General features: G+C 41.5%; 1 protein-coding gene across 3 annotated transcripts in view; it reads left to right on the top strand.

Annotated features, from left to right (window-relative positions):
- Nucleotides 1–523: 523 nt before the first annotated feature.
- Nucleotides 524–19,744, top strand: part of nckap5l (NCK-associated protein 5-like) — a 58,942-nt gene continuing 39,721 nt past the window's right edge. Inside the window, exon 1 of one of the 3 annotated variants that reach the window (XM_063463576.1) lies at nt 524–635. Coding sequence is in view for 1 of the 3 variants with exons in the window: in XM_063463574.1 (XP_063319644.1) it covers nt 1,079–1,106 (28 nt within the window). In the remaining 2 variants the exon portion in view is untranslated. Of the gene's footprint in view, nt 636–986; nt 1,107–19,744 lie in introns of those variants that run through there. The other 2 variants (XM_063463579.1, XM_063463574.1) reach the window with 2 other exon arrangements.

Here is a 19,744-nt window from a genome sequence, read left to right as displayed (position 1 = left end):
GCTGTATTTAAAGTGTTCGAGCACGTTTCAGTTCCACATAGACGAGTCCAGATTTGCACTTAAGCCTGAGGTCACCTTCAGAAAAATAGCTGTTTGAGGCCTCTAGTCCAGTTTTAGCTCCATACACTCACCCTACCTCTGTTTGTCATGCGGTTGTATTATTTCTAGTTGTTTGGGTTAAATTGCCTTAAAGCCTGAGTGCTGTATCAGGTTTTCAGCTGTTTGTGTGTTAACTTTAAAAATGTCACCTTTTCAACCACAAATTATTTTCTGATGGATTTCTTGGTCGTGTCCATATTGGTGGTGCCTGCAGGAGTATTTTAAGGCACGGCAAACCACACATACGGGGCAGATTTTTTAAGTATATGGTGAAGTTATGTTTGGCAACGTGGGACAGCCTCCGAAAGAAAGAAAAAAAAAGTGGGGCGGGTAATGAAATTTCATACAATGACATCACTTTTCCTCCAACCCAAACACTTAAACGGCGAGGCAGAGGAGGAGAGCGGCCGCTGCGGGGGGAGCAGGACACCGCCGCAAAAATGAGCACAAGGTAGAGATTTTAAAGAAAAGAAAAAATTGTATATTTTTATCTTTACCGGACATGGCAACACAGCGGCAGTTTCCATCCAAATGAGGTGAGTTTTTGAAAAACGCCGTTTCATGTGCTGAAATGCTCGGCTGGCCGATGGATTCGCAGGAATACCGACACTGATCCGTTTGCATGCGCTTCATTGTTTTAACATCACTGGGAATGTAAAGGTTGCGCCGATTCACAGCTGAAAATGTTGATTTGCTGCTGCGGGCTGCTTCAGCCTTAAACGCTGCGGCGTTTTTCCTGCGTTTTCTCCGTTTGTGGGAGAAACGCAAGGGCGTAACAGCGCGCTTACCCGTAGCGGAGGGGACCCATTTCGGCGCAGGGTTTGGGTTTGAAGGGCCTGTCCCCAAGAAAAGGGGTCAAAAAAAGAAGGAAAAACCTGGAGGCTTTTCCAAGCTCAGATCCGGTTTGGTTCAGCTGCGTTACGCGGGAGCTGAAATACACCCTGTCGCCGTTTGAGCCTCGAAAACCTGAAAAGGGAACATGGAAAAGGAACTGTCATCCGAGTCCTGTAAGTGCGTCTCGTTTTTTATTTGTCATCTCGCAGCGATGCAGAGAAAAGGCAGTTTATGATGGGAATAAACTGCGCTTCATTAGTGTGGGCTTTGTCAGAGATCCAGGCTGTGAGTGGAGCCTGACGCTGCACAAACCAGAGGGTTTAAATCAAGAATAAATCAGCCTCACAGTGATGTTCGTGAATGAATTAATGTGTCTGCAGCATGGATGCGAGGAGGGATGAGCCACCCTTTTTATATCATGTGAAGTTCAGATCATTTTTAAGGAGGAGAGGTGTTGGTTTGATTATTTTACCAGCCGAATTGAGCTCCAATTCCTCTAAAAATGTGACTTTCACCGTGCAGGCTAGAGGAATTTAACTTCAGCTGGTCTGCGCTGACCTCCAGTCTGAATTGATATGTGTGCATGTATGAATATGATGAGTTTGGAAAACCACCAGAGTCCCGCTTAACAACAGGATGCGCAATGCCAAGCAGTCAGTCTTTAATAGGGAGATATCTTTGTGTTCCACAGGTCATTTTATCATTTTTAAACACTTACCCAAAGTTCAGGACTCGCTGTGTCTAATTAAAAAATAATTAAATCATTCATTTTACACCAGGGGGAAAAAAGACAATCCCCACATTTCAGTGATTGTAATCAGTCAACTAATCCTCGCAGATCTGCTTGTCTAGGAGAAGTCTGAAAATGTTTTGAGGAATTAAAAGTGATCATTTTCGGAATAAGTGCATTTAAAACAGGTTAAACATTGCAATAGTTGGTAGTTGTGCTGATAAAAAGAAAATGCAACCAAGCAGGTCATAAACTGATGAAGATATGAAAAGTCACGCAGGGGTGGATAACCTTTCTCTAATTAACACATGAAACAAACAGAAATGCCATATTTTCATCAGATCTTCTGACGTTTGATGTTTGCCTGCTGCTTTCTGAATTATACATGACATTCACAAAGCAGAAGTCGAAGGGAACCTTCATGAATCTGCATTTGATTTTGCAGATTTGGTGAAAACTTTTTGATCATTTTGTAGGATGGCTGGTCAGGCCTTGTTAGGCTATAGATAAGAAGAACGCTGATGCTTTTTGTCTTTGTTTCTTTGTCTGTTTACAACTTTTAAAAGGAAACCTAATCTAGTCATCTGGAAAATATCAGTGCCCTTGTTGGCTTTCATAATCCAACTGTCAACAAACTGATTTTCATCAACATGGCATTAAACCAGTGCAGGGTTTATTTTCATTACAACAGTTTTATTTAGAAAATATTAGAAATGACGTATAACTAGCAACAGTAGCTGTCACTGTCACTCAAGGCTCATTTATAAACTCAGACTATATGTTAAAGCTGGACGTAGCTTCCGTGTAATCTATACTACAGTTACAGTAGGGATAACAGTGGTTAGAGACCGCGGCACGATCTTGCTGCCTTTGAAATGGTTGCTCCAAAGATGGGGACCAGGTCAGCGGCCCCTCGCAGTCAGTCGCCATCTTAAATAAAGCTCATTTTTTGGATGGAATGGGGACAAGTTTCAGTTGCATGCAGTCTTTTAGTGATAGTACAGGAATTAACTGTGACAAATCAGCAAAAATCACAAGTGTCTCCATCTGTCGAAATGTTGTCTACAAAGCCACCAGGTGGCCTCTGTGCAACCAGCTGGTCAGTACAACTTCCTCCCTCTTCACAAGGTTGTTGCCACTCTAACGGCAACTTGTGGAGTGCCAGTGACTGCAGTTCCTGAAATCACTATTTGAAGCTGCCACTCAAAAATGCTCTCATGTTAAAACCTTATAGAAGAAATAAAGTTGGTCTCTATGGACAGTTTTTCGCACTTCGTAGCAACACCATGGGGTGAACTGTTTTATAACTTACCTGTATGGATACTGGAGTCTGGGGCGTGGCTCCTTGGAGATGACTGGTGTCTGCTAGGTTTGTGCTCACATACATTGGAGCTCACTGTGATGCAAAACATCCAAGAAGTTTGTGATTCGATTTAGGTGAGTGAAATTCTGGTATTTTATCAATAGTTGGTAGATATGTGAATGCAGCTAATATGAAATCAGTGGATAATGCCCCAGTGGGACACCTGGACTTTATCGGATGTATCGGTGAAGCTTCGAGTTTTGGCTGTCACTGTTTTAGCTTTATGGAACTAGACATGATACATACATTGGGGCTACTTTTAGTGCTCTTTTTGGCTATAATGGGAACCATAATTTATAATATGAACATCATGTTGTTCTTTAAGACTAGAAACTAGCGACTAAGACCAGGAAAGTCTTTACTATTGAGATTCGTGGAAAACAAACAGACATGCAGTGATTTCTTGATTTATTTTTGAGATTCCTATTAAGATTTCCTAAAGCCTGATGTGATGTCATTGGATTATTCACATCAGATTTTCAGTTGCAATCACAAAAGACAAAGTAAAGCACAAACTAGAGAATTTTGGACCTTTTCTCTGCTGGCTATTAAAATATCTTTTCATAATGTTTTTCTCCTGTTTAAGTTCTGATAGTTCAACTCATCAGTGAAAGCAACAGATTGCATGCATCCATGTCACCCAGCACAACAACAACTTATCACCATCTGCTGGTTCATGTTAACAAAGCTGCGTTTTACTAACTGTGATACCTTCCACATTTTCTGAATGGGGTGGATTGTTTCTTGTTTGTTTTCACCTTGTGGGGAATTTTATAGGTTATAAAACATGTGCCAGCAATCTTAACAAGTTGTAGGGCCGTTCTGCGATTACACGAGAGTTAAAACATTTTAGAAATTGCTGTGTAGCTATTAAAGAGTCCTCATTGTTGGAGGAAAAACATCCATTTTAATGATCTGTGCCTGTTGGTTCAAGGCCAGATATACGCTCATGCTGTTTCCTTTGTCTCATCGTTTTCTGAAGAAGGACCAAGCTTTAGGTCAGAAGAAATGAGGACGCAAGCATTGTTTGAACCCTGCTGAATTATAGGCTTGCAGAGATGGCTGGAATTCAGGCTGTAAAATATTAAAGTTTCACTGAAGATCTGCAATGAAACGCTCGATGAATCTTTTAGTGTTTGCAGGCTGCTTTTACCTGATTTTTGCTTTGAGAAGAAATGACGTACGCTCAGTTCCTCGTCCAGATTGTCTGCTTTTGTAATGATGTAGTTTGTTGTTTTTGGCAGTTGCAGACAAACACCATATATCATGTAAGAAATCCGCTCTGACCGCATGGCACAAAGGACCTAGAAACCATTACATCATATTTTAAACACAGTGACTGATTAGTTCCCAGAAAAATTGTTTGAGACAAGGATTTGAGGTCACTCAGTTAAACCTTTTGATACTCTAAAGATGTATTTCTAAGAGCTCTTTGTGAACTTTAGAACATCTGCAGTGCGGTGCTGGGAAATCTTTCATTAATTGCAAGGTTACTTTGACTTGTACATAAACTGTATGTTGCCACGGTGACGTCAACCATTGCTTAGTGAAGCTCCATCTTGAAACCTTGACTTGAGCATTTTGACTGTCACCGTATCGATATTTTGAAATCGAAAGTGACAAGCAAAGGGTGGAGTGGGACTCTGCGTGCTTATAAGTATTATCATGTCATAACATATAACATCACATTCGAGTCCTTTCTGACTCTAATGGGGAACAGACTTCATGAAATCCATCAGGAAAGTGTTTACTGAGGTCATAGAAGGCAGCAGAAGGGCTCATTTTCTCATAGACATCTTTTTGCAACCGGAACAGTTGCCCCCTGCAGGTCATCACGAGGAATACAGATTTAAAACATCCATCTTTCATGTACAATCTATCAACGTCTACTAGCCATGTACTGTAAGCTTTGGCAAACCAACCACACCTGCAGAAGCTTGCCAAGACCAACAGAAAAGACAGAAACGCCTCGAGGAACACAACAAAGAACCCGAAGCCTCCAAATTCTCTAGATAACAATCGAATCAAGTATCTGCAGGATGAGACAAGCCCAAACCATGATGCAAAGAGTCATCTGCCAGCGTCGCCATGCCAGGCACCAGAGAAGACTCCCAGAGGTCCCCGGTCCCTCAATGGACCGAGGGCATTACAAGCAAAGGCATTTTTTTCATATTTGGTACATTTCAATAGAGTCCCTCTCATATGAAAGCACATAGTTGTGATTGACATCTAGTCTTGTTTGAAAAATATTTCCAAAATAAAAGCTTTGGTAATGCTGTATGTGGAAAAGAGTTCACCAACATTTATTAACACTATTAGTTGTCAGTTAGATGTTGTTGCATGGATTTTATTCATTCACTGGAATAATCAGATCAACATTTCATGGTTGAAGTTGGCGTTCTGATTGGACCTCTACTGTACGTGAAAACAGCATGAACATCTGGATGTCTAAGGAGCGTTTTCTGTAGGTTTATTTGCAGGTTTTACCTGGTGAAGTTTACACTGGATCACATTTATGTTTGTTTTTCAGAACTTTCTGACAGCGGTCGTCTTTGACTTTACAGATTTGTAGAGTAGCATCTAATCTCTCTGCACCTTCAAATGTTTAATGGTTTGACATCGAGGTCCATTACTGCCCCCACTGACTGTACAAGCCCATTTACTACTTATAGATGCTGCTAATTACAACAGAAAGCAACAGTCAGTAACCACTTGTTTGCTTTTTGTTATTATTATTATTTAATAAATAGTCAAATATTTAAAAAATCATGACCATCCCTACAACACAGTATTAGATTTCTGTAGTTTCAGGTCATCACTGTGTCATCTGAAGCACCATTAGAGAACTCCCAGTATGGATTTTCCATTTGTTTAGCTTAGGTGCTAAACATAAGTCTCATTATAGTAAGTAAATCTTTAAAAATCAATAAATATACACATATTTATCATAAAAATGTAACTGCAGGATACATCATGCCTCTTGCTTTCAAGCAAAGTCTATTCTTGCTGCTTTAATTTGAAGATTGCACCATAATTGCCTGCCGATGCCAAAAAGGCCTACTTGCAGGATCACAGGATCTTAAGTACAGATTTAAAGTGAGCTCAGAGAAACTTCAGCAGATGTTTGGGAAAACATCTGCACAACAGTGAGCAAACCACCTCTCTGTTTGTGTGGAAGATGGATTTATATCACACCACAGCAGCGAGGCGTGCAGAGCTGTAAATGTGAAGTCTACCTTTGCTAACTGGGTGGAATTACTGGCATGTGTTTGTTTGAGTCACGTAACTGGAAGAATTTAAACACGAGGCTGGGAGGATTTCAGAACAAGAAGGCCTGAATGTGTCACATTTGGAACAATATTTGGTGAGGGACATGCAGCGCACCGAGCAGTTCTTCCTGATAAAATGACCTCAGAGCATGAGAGTATTATGGGGCTGCTGTGCGGAGAAATGTGGTTCCACTCTGCGCTCGCAAGATCACATTTACGGTTTGTGTGCCTGTGTTTGAGCTCGATTGAAGTTTTGCGAGCGCTCCATCCCGATGCAACTTTGAGATAGCCGCATTACATCATGAGAAGCCAAGCCAGTGACTTATTCAAGTGTAATGGGCAGTATAAGTGCTCGCCCGCTCTGTTCGCCTCTAATTGTCCACAGATGTTCTGCACGCCTTTGTGTGCCACAGCTTGTTGCAGCCGGCCTCGCGCAGACGCCACATACGTTGTTCAGGCTTTATTGCAGAGGGGGAAACGTGGCATGGAGTAAGTGTTTAATTTGGCTGCTGGTTCTAGTAACTGGTTTCAGTTATTAAAAACTTTATTAGCGGTTGCAATCCGCTGGGATTAAGCTGAGATGAAACGATTAGGCGACCCAAACTGTTCATTTATGGACAGAAAATTAATCGGCAACAATTTCGATAAATGAGTAAAGCAACAAGAAAGGGAGTCAAATGTGTGTTTTGTTTTGTTTTTTACTGCAAACTGTAAGCGACTAATAAAATGTTAATTATTGCATCAGCAGCTACTTTGATAATCTGGCAACCCATCAGCTTAGCCTCTGGGGGTAAGAGCATATAAAAGATGGAGGCAACCACCATGTTGGCACCCATTTGTCTGTGATTTGGGCCACTGCCTGATGCTTTTCTGAATCCAAAAGAGTGCCTAAGTTTTTAGCTGAAGCTGCAGTTAAGGTTGATCTAACTGTGACTGACTTATTTTTTAGGCTTTCCAACCTCTAGTCGTTGTTTACTGAAGCAGATAAATTAAAGAAGCCTGCCAGACATTAGATTGTTTCAAAACTGCACTTTTGTCACATTCAGACCCTCCTTTGCTCTCCACATGGACTTTACTGTCTCGCAACTAAAACCTGCTCAGATATAATTCATCAAAAGATTTCATACTGTAAAAAAAAAAAACTAGGAACAGAAACCAGAAAACTACAGATTTAGTTTGAAGAACAAAGTTTATCATTTGAGACTGGGTACTGTGATTTTTGGAGGGAACTGAACTTTCTGGTTTGACAACTGGTAACTATGTCTGGATTTCTTGTTGTTTATTAATAGCTTTAAGTGGTTTCAGTGGTGTGAAGAGTTGGTGCTTTTTTGTATTTTCAATTAAGGCTAAATTAAATATTTGTCAGACAAACATTTGAAGACGTCCTCTTGAAGGAGTTTGTGGTTCTGGTGGCAGCAGATTGTCCTCTAAAGTGTTCTTTGGGCAGGTCACTGCAAGCCAGTGTGTGTCTGATGGCAGGCCAGTGCCTTATGGCAACTGAGCTACGGTTAAAAATCCCTATAAAAACACAGCAGACCAGGGAAACTGTTACCAATTCATAATTCAAAAAGTAGTCTAGAGATTAAAGGATCACTTATAAAGAGAAATATTACTCATGATTTCAAAGTTCAGCACAAGCAGTAAAGCCACCAAGAATGATTAATTATATGACCTTTTTATTTTTAGCCCATGTCAAATACTGCTGTTTTGTCAAAACTAATGGAGTCTTGCAGATACACACACACACACGGTGTCCTTTGGTGTTCGGGGTTATAGCACGGCTTAAGCGTAATTTATCGCCCCACAAATGTATCCATCTGCGTACGCGTTTCCGTTTGGACAGCAAACTGAGAGAGATTTTCACCCACCGCAAATGAGTTTCCATGCAGTCCTCCAAAATCCCAACGGCATGTCGCTGGACATGGATTAAGTATACGGCCCTCGAATGCCGACTGGTTGACGAGTGGACCAAAACAGGGAAGGGTGTGACAGCCGCGTTCACCAGGAATGGGACAAGTGTGACAAAAACATTAAGCATGAAAAGAACAGACAGCGTCTGCCGACACTAAATTGTTTTTAACACCCTGTTTCACTTCAGATCTTTGTATCTGATAACTTTGCTCTTCTCCACGGCTGACTGACAGACCAACATGTGACACAACCTGTCTGTGGGCTACTCCCGCTTGTAGCCCACAGACCGGTGGTACCGCATATTTGTAAATGGTAAATGGCCAGTATTTGTATAGCGCTTTACTTAGTCCCTAAGGGCTTTACACTACATTCAGTCATTCACCCATTGACACACTGGTGATGGCAAACTACATTGTAGCCATAGCTGCCCTGGGGCGCACTGACAGAGGCGAGGCTGCCGGACACTGGCGCCACCGGGCCCTCTGACCACCACCAGTAGGCAATGGGTGAAGTGTCTTGCCCAAGGACACAACGACCGAGACTGTCCGAGCCGGGGCTCGAACCGGCAACCTTCCGATTACAGCCACGTTAGATTGGGACAGAGTCCCAATCTAACAATAGCCGCTGTCTGCAGGTACACGGGCCCACAGACTGCCTTCATGCTAACCCTGCTCAAACATAAAACAAGCATCAGATGTCACTTTCTACTCAGCACATAGCTTGTAAAGGACCGCTTGGCATTACATTTAAAATCACTGGACATGACTCATTCCTATATGTAACATTAATGTTGTGAAAGTGTGTATTTGAACCCAAAACACAATCTGTGTTTGTCTTGACAAAGCTGCGAGTGAAAGTAAAAGCAGGAAGTGAGTGAAAACAAACCGCAACAAAGTCCCTGCTGGGATAAAAACTGTCATCTGGAGGCTAACAAATTGACTCCACCACCACCACCACCACCCATCCAGCCTTCGACCACAGAATGCAAACTTTGATGCTGTTTAAAAGAGGACCGATATATCTTGGTATCAAGGGACTGACTCCAAAAGGCCCCCATCCATCTATTTTCTTTTGTGCCTTATCTGGGTCGCAGCAGCTGAGACCTCACTTTCCCCAGCCACCCCCTGTGGCCCCCCAGAGGATACAGAGACATTCCCAAACTAGCTGAGATGGAGAAATTAAGTCCCCGGGGTGTCCTGGGTATGCCTCAGAGTCTCCTCCTGGTTGAACATTCCTCCTGGCCACCTCAGCTACTGACAAAATGACAGTACTGGATCCTGAGAAGGTAATGCTTTTTTTCTGGTGTTTAAAAGGTTGGAGAAAAAAGTTGAGGAAAAATGTTCCTTCCAATTTTCAAGGTTAAAAGTGACATCACCAAACACGAGTTAACCAAAAACAAAGAAATGTGTTTGTTTGTTTTTGTTTACATTTTGGCTGAACAACCAATAGATAAAAAAACTATATTATACTGTAAACATAACTAATAACACGAAAAACTATAATAGGATCTCGCCTGGTGAGGCAAGGAGGAAGTGCAGGTCAGCTTTAGGAGTAGTTTACAATAAACAAAGAAAAATAAGCTCTTTTTAAAAGACAGAGAACGGTTCAACATAATTCTTCATTTTCTGACTTATTTGTGATCCAGAGGTTGTCTTACAAATGTAGTGAGTGGCCATCGGGGAGAGGAAGTAAAGCTGGAAGTAAAGATGGTATTAAAGTTTGTTGGGTTGCAGAAAATTTTTTGATCGTTGTTTGTCAGGACTTTCCGAATTTGGTGATCACTACTAATCTATAAAGTCAAACAATTAAAATGAGAGAAAATGGAACTAAAAATGTATTCATGTAAATGTTAAAAAAAACAACTGGATCACAATGTCAGACACAACGTGTGCCAAACAGAGCCGGGCTGAGTTTACAGTGGATCCTCTGCTCGACAGATGTGTCGTGTTGTACAAAATTATTGCACGAGGTATAAAAGATTTCCTGTGTCTGATACAGGATACAGCAACACAGTTCCTGATTGGCTAATCTGCAGTACAAACCTTCAAGTGACTGAGTGACCCCAGCTGTGTATTTATACATGCTAGTGTGATTATATATAGAGCCAACTGCTGAAAAATCACCAGAATCCTAATGAAGTCATTCTTTAAAATACTATTTCTAGTTGGGATCCCATTTACTTAAGTATATAAAATATTTTTGTTGATCAAGGGGGCAGAAAAATGCAGTTTCTGCCAATCAAATCAAGTGGCTTTATTGTCATTCCAACCATGTGCAGTGGTACAGAACACAGTGAAGCGAGACAACGTTCCTCCAAGACCTATGCTACGTATGACATATAACAGACAATCAACACAGGACTACATAAAGTGCAATGCGCAGAAATTGCAAAAACCCCCAAAACAAAGACAGTGCAACACCAGACAGAACAGAACGATACAGGAACAATACAGTGCAGACACAACAGTGCAATAGAAATGTGCGAAAGACTGAGTATTGCGCAAAAAGTCACTTGGTGTATGAAGGTGTGTGTGTGTGTGTGTGTGTATGAGATTCTGCATCCTTACAGATTGAGGTGTGCATTTTCTTCTACTTTTCTAATAGATAGACTCTTTATTTTCACTTGTGAGATCAATGTTGCGTTACAGCAGTGGGATGAAGCGTGAAAATAAAACAGCCCGCAATAAATAAACAACACGGTTAAAGTAAAAGCATCCCGGGTGCATAGTGACGGTCTTATACTGTGAGAAAGTGCAAAACTTTTATATATGAAACACTAATTGTAAAACAAAGTAAATAAAAATGAGGTTATGTTAAAGAAGACTGAAAAGTTAGACTGAGGTTGTGGAAGAGATTGGAGCAAATTGCATTAATAAATAATATGTGTCTTATAAATCTGAGAAACAGATGCAAGAAGGTGTGACACAGAAACGTGTGGATCTCTGCATTATCATGTTTTACAGCTAACAGAACTAGAGCAGCGAGATTTACTGCCTCAGAAGCCTTGAGGCAGATACTTAATGACCAAACCGATAATGAAAAAACAACTCAAATGATGAAGATTTTGCATTAAAAAAAGATTTAAAACCATTAATAACTATAATTCTGCATATCTGCCACGGGTAGTGGAAATGGAATAACATGATGAACAACAGTGCAGCCATTAAATTGTCAGAAGTGACCATACTGTGATTTATTTTTTTCTAAAAGTCACTAAAATATCTCGGTTGTTTGAGCGTTAACGAACTAATCCTTTCAGCGCCTCAGAGCTGACATGACTTTGGTAGATAACATGTGGTTCAACAGACCTTTCAGACATTCAAGGTCAGTCAGGCTGTGAAATATCAGTTTATTAGGTGGTTGTTCGCAGCTTTAAGTGGGAGGAAAGAGCAACGGGACAATAATTTAATCGATTTGAAGTCTGGTAGGGGTTTGCAGACAGGTCAGAGCCTCCTGCAGTCGTCCTATCTCCTCGGTATCCCCCCCACCTCCTCTTCGTGCTTTGAAGATAGGCTGGGCTGGGGCTGGGCCTTGCTCCTTATCAGCTGTCAGTTCAGCCATTTATCACCCCACTGTCTGATGCATGCAGGTAGTGTGGTTACCATGGTTATACACCAAAGGCACTCCTGCATTAGCATAGCAAATATTCATCAGCTGCCCCACAGAGTCGGCGCAGTAAGACGGAGCTCACAGCAGGAGGCGGGACTGACGGGGAGCTCTGCAAGGCATCATCATCCTCATCCCAACTGTTTCCACGCTCACAGCGCAAACACTCACATCAAAGGAGTTATCTCCGCCTGCATTGTTTCCCCCACAGCCCTTTGTTTACTCCCCCCTGAACCCCCGCCACCTCAACACAAAGCTTATTCTGATTATTTGTGTGCACATCACAGAGAATATCAGCCAAATGAGTCACAAGCAGCCAGCCTGAGGCCCTGACCTCGTGTTCTCCATCTTCGCGCAAACTGCACCGGAGCCTGCTGTGTCAAATGTGGCCTCTAAAATATGCATGATTGAACGTGCTCGAGGAATGCTAATAGAGCTCCCACCAAATGCAGAGGCCACCCTACAGAGGAATCTGCGGTCGTGCAAACATCGAAGCTGGCAAAACACCACTTTAGCCGCCGCAGCTGTAACAAACATTCGATTCATCCGTCCGGCCAGAGAAAATATGGCTTGGAATGAAGTTTTAATCAATTCGCGAGCTAACCGGGTCCCCACCACGTCCTGCCTTGCCAAAAAACAAGAGGATTAAATGGCCACATTTTGTTTAATTTTGGACGGAGGAACAATCTTGTAAGATTCCTCTCTCAGATTTACACTTGGAGTCGTGACCCGTGATGACTCTGCGGTTAAAGAATAGCGACAGAGGGAGATTTTCTTTTTAATTCAGCCTGCCTTGAACAGTGTGTCTTTGTGCACTGCTGCAGTTTATTTTCATTTGTCTTAAAATAAGTTGTTATTGAGGAGATTTATGCACCCCCACCTTACTCCTTCAATCCCTCTCCCCCCTTCCCTCCGCTCGCCTCCCACAAGGTGCTTGGCGAGCCGCTTCTGCAGCTTCAGTGTTTTCAGAATCTCATGAGCTTCCTGTTTCAAAAACCTCGCCCATCAGCTCCAGTCGTACAGCTTTAAAAACATCTTCCCATCGAGATTGCTTGTCAGAGACATATAGAGCACTTTTTTTCCCCCTTTGGAGCTCAAACAAAGCTCTCCCTCCATATGTAACCCTCCATATAGTCTGTACCATAAATAGGTCTTCTTCCTGGCCAGAACTTGGGAAAAGGATGTGGATGATGATGATGATGATGATGATTACTAAGGCTGAATCCTGGTTGAGTTTGAGCTGCTGCGGCTGGCAAGCAGATGTGGCCAAATTTGCAGAAAATGTCCATCTTGCGCTCCATCTTTTCTCTGGTGTTGCTGTTTGTTTGTTTTTTCGCACTCTGGATCTTCTTTGGGTTATCAGCCTTCACCGAGCTAAACGTCTGGATGACTGCTATCTCTGTTTGAAATGAGGCGGAGTAGTTAATTACAAGCTAATCCCCAACTGCAGCATCAGATAGAGTATTTAATATGGTAGGGGATGAAATGATGATCCCCATGAGGATATATAGATACTGCAGCAGGAAGACCTTACGTAGAGCGACGTGAAATATGTAAGATGAACCCAAACAACTGGAACAGACTAATATGTTGTAAATAGCTGACATGATTACTGCATTTTATAGAGCTTTTATGTGCATTTTTAACACGGTCAAGAGCCTGCCTTAAGACAAATTCAGTGGCTCTGACCAAAGTGTTGTATTTGTCAATAGAAAGAGGTAAAAGATATTCAGTATTTAGAATAATGCGATGGGAATTCATCATTCATGTGTCAGGCTTCCACCAATCTGTGGAAATTTCTTATTTTCACAAATTATATCCAGAAATTGTGGTGAGAATCTGTTCTGAGCACCATTCAGCGTTTTCCTTTTTCACATGTAATACATATGTAATGACAGTACAGAGTTCCTTTTAAAAAATACAATGAAAAAGCAAATCTAATCTAAAAACAGCAAAATCAGTATAAAGATTATCCAAGTTACCTCTGAATATTCTCCTTGTTGGTCAAAACTACAAGCTGAAAACCTTCTAAAGTGGAAAACACCAGAGTGCTAAAAGTTCCCGAAGCTTCTGGGGGTAAAACATTTTGATCTGTGGTTTGTTTGCTGGAAAATCAGAAAGAAGGTTTGGCTGTTTTTAGTAAAGTAAAAGAAAACACAGGTTAAAAACTGAGGGGAAGCAACTTTTACTAATGTAACTACCTTGATGTAAATTTGGTCTTTGACTCAGTAAGAGGAGTTACCTGTTTTTGGCCTTGTAATATGGATGCCAATACAAAAAGCTGGCTGAGTGTAGACGTGGATATTTCTCGAAGCTTTTACGTAAAAGCTCCTGTGGTGGAATGGCACACATAGGTGACTTGCTAAATCCTGACTTAATCCAAAATTTAGCTGGATAAGTCGCTAATCTTTGTGCCAGAGCTGGTTTCACCTGTTTCAGAGTGGCCTCGTTGCAGCTCTCTAAACTGGACACTGTAGCAGCCTTTGTCCTGGATCGGCTCGTCTGGCGTCAGCAGCATGTCTTGTTCTAGCTTCACATTTTTTCCAGGCATGTCAGGGTTCAGCAGTTTGATGTGAAAATGAGTCACCGAAGACCTGTAGTAAAGGCGTTTGCTGACACACATGGAAATGTGGTGCAGCGGTGGACGAAGTGCAGCCGTTCCTCTGGCTGCAGAGCTCGTCGTCTGGTTGGCAGAGGACGGCACCTCTCTGCGGAGTATTTACAGCGGTACGAAACCTGCCTTTACAGGGGCCACAACAAATGGTTTTCATTACCGGGCTTTTATGATCGCAGAAATGGACTGCGGAGCATACTTTGAATCTTTTCACATGTGAGCGATTTATTAAGGTCACCGTCTGGAATGAGACTAAGCTGCTTTAAAGTTTACACAGGGAAACGAGGCTGCACCAGAACATTTTCTTTTAATTGATTATTCTGATGGTTATATATTCATGATTTGGTCTTTAAAAGCTTAAAAAAAGCAAACTGTTACAATTACGGTTGCTTAAAGAACAAGTTAAAAATGCAAAGGTAATCATTGATCTCATTAAAAGTGAGAAGGCATTGGAGAAGCTGAAACACATTACTACTGACTGGCTTTTAATACTGATAAAAAAAAGGCTTTTGTCTGCTTAGTTTTGTCAATAGATTGATCTGAAGGTCAAACTGATAATAATGCTATAAAGAGCTGTTCTTGCAAAGGCAGATGTTACAGTGTTTCATATTTTTAAAGTAGTGCTGCAGCATTAATCTAATTAAAATGATGTTAACGTCACAAGCTTGTTAACGCGTTAGCGCCGTTGCTAACGCGTTAACAAGCTAACCGCGCTAACACGTTGCAGCCCCACGCACGGGGCGATCCGCATTAACATGCTAACGGAGATTAGCCGCGTTAATGCGGTTGTGACGTTAACGTCATTTTAATTAGATTGACGCTGACAGCACTACTTTAAAAAAAAGGGTTTTCATCAAGAGAAAGAGAATGAATATAGGAAAGTATAACTAAAAATCATTGTAGCCACAATTATGTTTCTTAAAGATTATGTATATTAAAATTATTTTCAACAGGGCAAATAAACCTGCACATTGCTTTGGTGGAGGCATATTTAAGGGAATATTTGGGAGATTCTTGTGTCCTTTTCTTTATTTTCTGTCTTATATATGAGGAGTGATCAAAAAATAAATGCGACAAACCTTCTCTGATTAAAATTTGGATAATCTCATGTTTACAGTCCTGTTGTTGGACATGTTAAGGCAGCTTCCTGACTTGATGCTATTTTTAGTTTGCTCTCTGGAACTTCTGAACGCTTAAATGTGTGCTATCATTTCCGTGTCCACGAACCTGCCTGGGTCTGGATGATGTAAATTTCATCATCAGATGGATCAGATTTTTTTAATGTTTTATAACCACTCAGACATTTCTGCAGACACACAAAACTACAATGCACGCTTAAAGCCCCCTTAGTCAGATTTCAAATATCTATAACAGGAACGAAGAACTCCCTTGTGGTGTCTGCAGCTGAGTATAAACCCAGCGCTACGCTGTAAGCTCTACGATTTCACTGTAGACCTGAAACTTATACCGGGACCACCATCACATCATATTTGGCTACCTGCACCTTCATCCACTTCCCAAATGTTAAAATCGATTTGAAGGCTTACCATTTGACACACTGTGGGTGGTCCTGTGCCCAGTGCTAATGGAGCTTGATGCACTGAGAAAAAAGGATTTCCCCGACACTCCTTCCAAATGTCAATGGAGCAGCCAAATTTTTTCCAGTTTTTACATCGTGTAGGAGCAGTCTCACCTCCTATATTGTTTCAGTGTTGGATGAAGATATTAAACATGGTGAAAGTTTCCAATAAGGGGCAGCCAATCAGAAAAAAGTTGTCCTAAAGCGAGAGGAGCTGAAACGCCTTGTTTCAGGCAGAAGATGAAGTGAGTAGCTCTAGCAAGGCCCAGTTTAAGATGAACGGGGATTATTTTAAAGTTTGAATTATGCAAAGATAGTCTGGTCTAGGGCCTGTCGCCCTGTTTCACTGATTGGCAGCAGCTTGGTGTAATGCATCCCTTAAATACGCATAATTATTTCTCTCTTTTATTACATGTAGAAAATGCGTCTTTTACAGCTTGCTTTCTAGATTTTGTCTCAAAAGCACGATTTTTAGTTAACCAAGAAAAGCATCACATTTTTGCGTATGAGAAGCTTAAATAGAGAATATTTTACTTTGTTTGATCTTAAAATTACTGAAGCTGTTTCCATAGAGAGTTGCTGACTGATTGATGCCGCTGACTCTGTGCTCTGTGTAAGCCATTTCTGCTGCACAGCTAAGCACCATCAGCCAGGCAGACCAGAGCCAGCCGGTGATGATGGCTCGCCGGTTACAACTCCTGACTTCCTAATGAGGTCCGACTAAGCCGAAGCTTCATGCAAATTAACACTAAGGTTTTTTTTATAGCCCCAGCTGTAGACTCCGCACATCCCGGTGTCACATTTCATGTCGGTGGATTAGCACTCCATCCTCACTTGGGGCTGCGCACATTACATTAAACTGTCTGCCTCTCAATGGGCGTTTGTACCCCACGGCTCTGATTTACAGCTCTTATTCAGACAGTTGCTTCTTTTTGCCCGACCACAAATGGCAGTGATGGACCATCTGCTAAAAAAATGTGCCAGATGTTTTCTCAATGAATCTAATAGAACATGAAGGAAAATCAGGATTTAGCAGAGCCCACGGCGATGTCTTGAAACTGCTTGTTTTAACCAACAGTCCAAAAACAATCAGTTGGTTTAAAATCTGAGAAATCTGAGTAAAGGAAGAAAAGTCTCTCCGCAGGAACCGTGGTATCAGTTACACAACCAAATGTCATCTTAACAAAAAAGTTAGAACCAACAAATTATGCCATCTTTGCTTTTTTAGCAAAGATGTTTTTATCTAGCTGTTTTTGGACTAGTAAATGGCAAAATGGAGAACAGTCTCAACTACTTTTTCTTTAAACTTCACAGGTAAAATATTTACAGGTTTGATTTTATAGGAAGGGAGATTTCCGTGGATTTTTTATTATCAAAAAGATCTGGTGGCTTTATAAGCACAGTGAAACTTTTTAAACACTCATTCAATGGAACAAATGCACGCCTCATATTTCAGCAGTCAGGAATTCAATAACATTGTGATGTCACAACAGTAGGCACTGCTTACTCTCAAAGATCTCGACTACGATAAAGTACACCAAACCTCCCGTTACTGGTAGGAAGACACGCTTCCCATGTGAAGAATTCCCACCCCCTACTTTTGAGCTATAGCTGTACATTTGGAAAGCCACACAGTTTAAATGTTTAAATATCCAAATTGTGAAACACTGTAACACTGTGCTTGAAAAAGGGCTAAGTGTGTAATTATTATTAAAATAAATGAGCATTTTTGGTTGTGTTTTCAAAGAGTACACAAGTAAATTATGGACTGTACAATTTAATGAGGCTCTTGATTAAATAAGTATTATCCACTCATTAAATGAGCTTGTTGTGGCTCAGACAGACTCGTTCAACTGCTTGTTAACACAGTCTTTAAATCACATGGCAGCATTTAATGCATTTAGGCATGTTGATGTGGTTGAGACGACCCGCTGAAGTTCAAACTGGGCATCAAAGTGATTTCAGTGACTTTGAGTGTGCCATAGTTGTTGGTCTGAATATTTCAGAACCTGCTGATTTTCCTTGAAAAAAATGCCATGTTGATGTCAGAGGTTAGAGGATAATGGTCAGACTGCTTGGAGCTGATAGGAAGGCAACAGTTAATCCATAAAACCACTTGTTACAACCACAGTACGCAGAAGAGCACCTATGAAGGAACAATATGTCGAACCTTGCAGCAGATGGACTACAGCAGCAGAGGATCTCACACGAGGCCATTCTTATCAGCTAAGAACAGGAAACTGAGGCCACGGTTTACAACGCACACCAATAGAAGATCAGGAAAATGTTTCCTGGTCTGATGAGTCTCTTGTTCCTGCTGCAACATTTTGATCTTTGGGTCAGAATTTGGCAGAAACTACGGTGGCCCTGAGAAGCCAAACGGACTGCAACTTAAGAAAACACTGGCAATAAGAAAAACGCTGCAAAAGCACACAAAACACAAAGGAAATAGGAAAAACAACAAAGGAAATAGGAATAACGAAAACAGAAATAGGAAAAAACAGATTTCCAAAAGCACAAGGGAAGTGTCTCTGGGGAGACAATAACCCGACGGGTTCCCTTCCCTTGTGCCAGTTGCCTTATTTCCGTTGTGTTTTGGGGCGATCGTGGCTCAGGAGTTGGCAGTTTGTCTTGTAATTGGAAGGTTGCTGGTTCGAGCCCCGGCTCGGACAGTCTCGGTCGTTGAGTCCTTGGGCAAGACACTTCACCTACTGCCTACTGGTGATGGGCCGATGGCGCGATATGGTAGCCTCGCTTCTGTCAGTCTGCCCCAGGGCAGCTGTAGCTACAACTGTAGCTTGCCTCCACCAGTGTGTGAATGTGAGAGTGAATGAATAGTGGAATTGTAAAGCGCTTTGAGGGTCTCGAAAAGGGCTTTAAAAATGCAATCCATTATTATTATTATTTGTGTGCTTTTGCAGCATTTTTCTCATTGCTGGTGTTTTCTTAAGTTGCAGTCCATTTGGCCTCTCAGGGCCACCGTAAGAAACAGCATGAAAACATGGATCCGTCCCGTCCTTAGTACAAACTGAACTTTATTTACGTGCCACAGCCTACCTGAATATTCCCGTTCTCACCACAGTGTGCCCATCTCCTGATGGCTGCTTCCAGCAGGACCATCACAAACTGATTTGAAGGCAGAATGAGTTCATTATACTCAAAATGGCCTCGTCGGTCACCAGATCTCACTGTAGATACTTCTGCATTAGTATCTCTGTCTTCTGGCTCGGATTCTGGTTCCAATGTGTAAGTTTTTTGTTAGCAACTGACAGTTATTAGAGAGCTCCGCCAAACTCAAAGAGTTATGATAAGTCACCAGAGGTTCTTAGCTTCATTTGTGGCCTGGGGACCAAAAGGAAAGGGACTGCACTGTTCTGAGAGGGGCGTCATCAGCACCAACATAAAAGCTCAGGCTGTAACTGGGCTGAAACCGAGGGTATAAAAGCATGAAAAAATTATTTGTTCCGATTAAACTTTAAAGACACATTTTGGTGTTATATAAAAGAAGGTTTAAATCACTTGTTTTTCCCCACCAACAGTCCAAAATATTTGCGTTTTAGAAACATGCAGCAAATCCTCTCAAGTGACAACTTAAAATGAGGAAGTGTTTCATGTTTCTGCTTTGGAAAAAAAAAAGTTTCCTTTTAACAGACAACTTTTGTTCAGTTATCGCTCAAAAGAGTCTTTATGCTGGAAAATAGTGTGGTTAATATTCAAATATCATGATTAAATGTGTTGG

This window comes from Pelmatolapia mariae, linkage group LG20 (assembly GCF_036321145.2).
Source record: "Pelmatolapia mariae isolate MD_Pm_ZW linkage group LG20, Pm_UMD_F_2, whole genome shotgun sequence".
NCBI classification, from domain to species: Eukaryota; Metazoa; Chordata; class Actinopteri; order Cichliformes; family Cichlidae; genus Pelmatolapia; species Pelmatolapia mariae.
The sequence above is the reverse complement of the archived record's forward strand: the minus strand, read 5'-3'. Positions and strand labels throughout refer to the sequence as shown.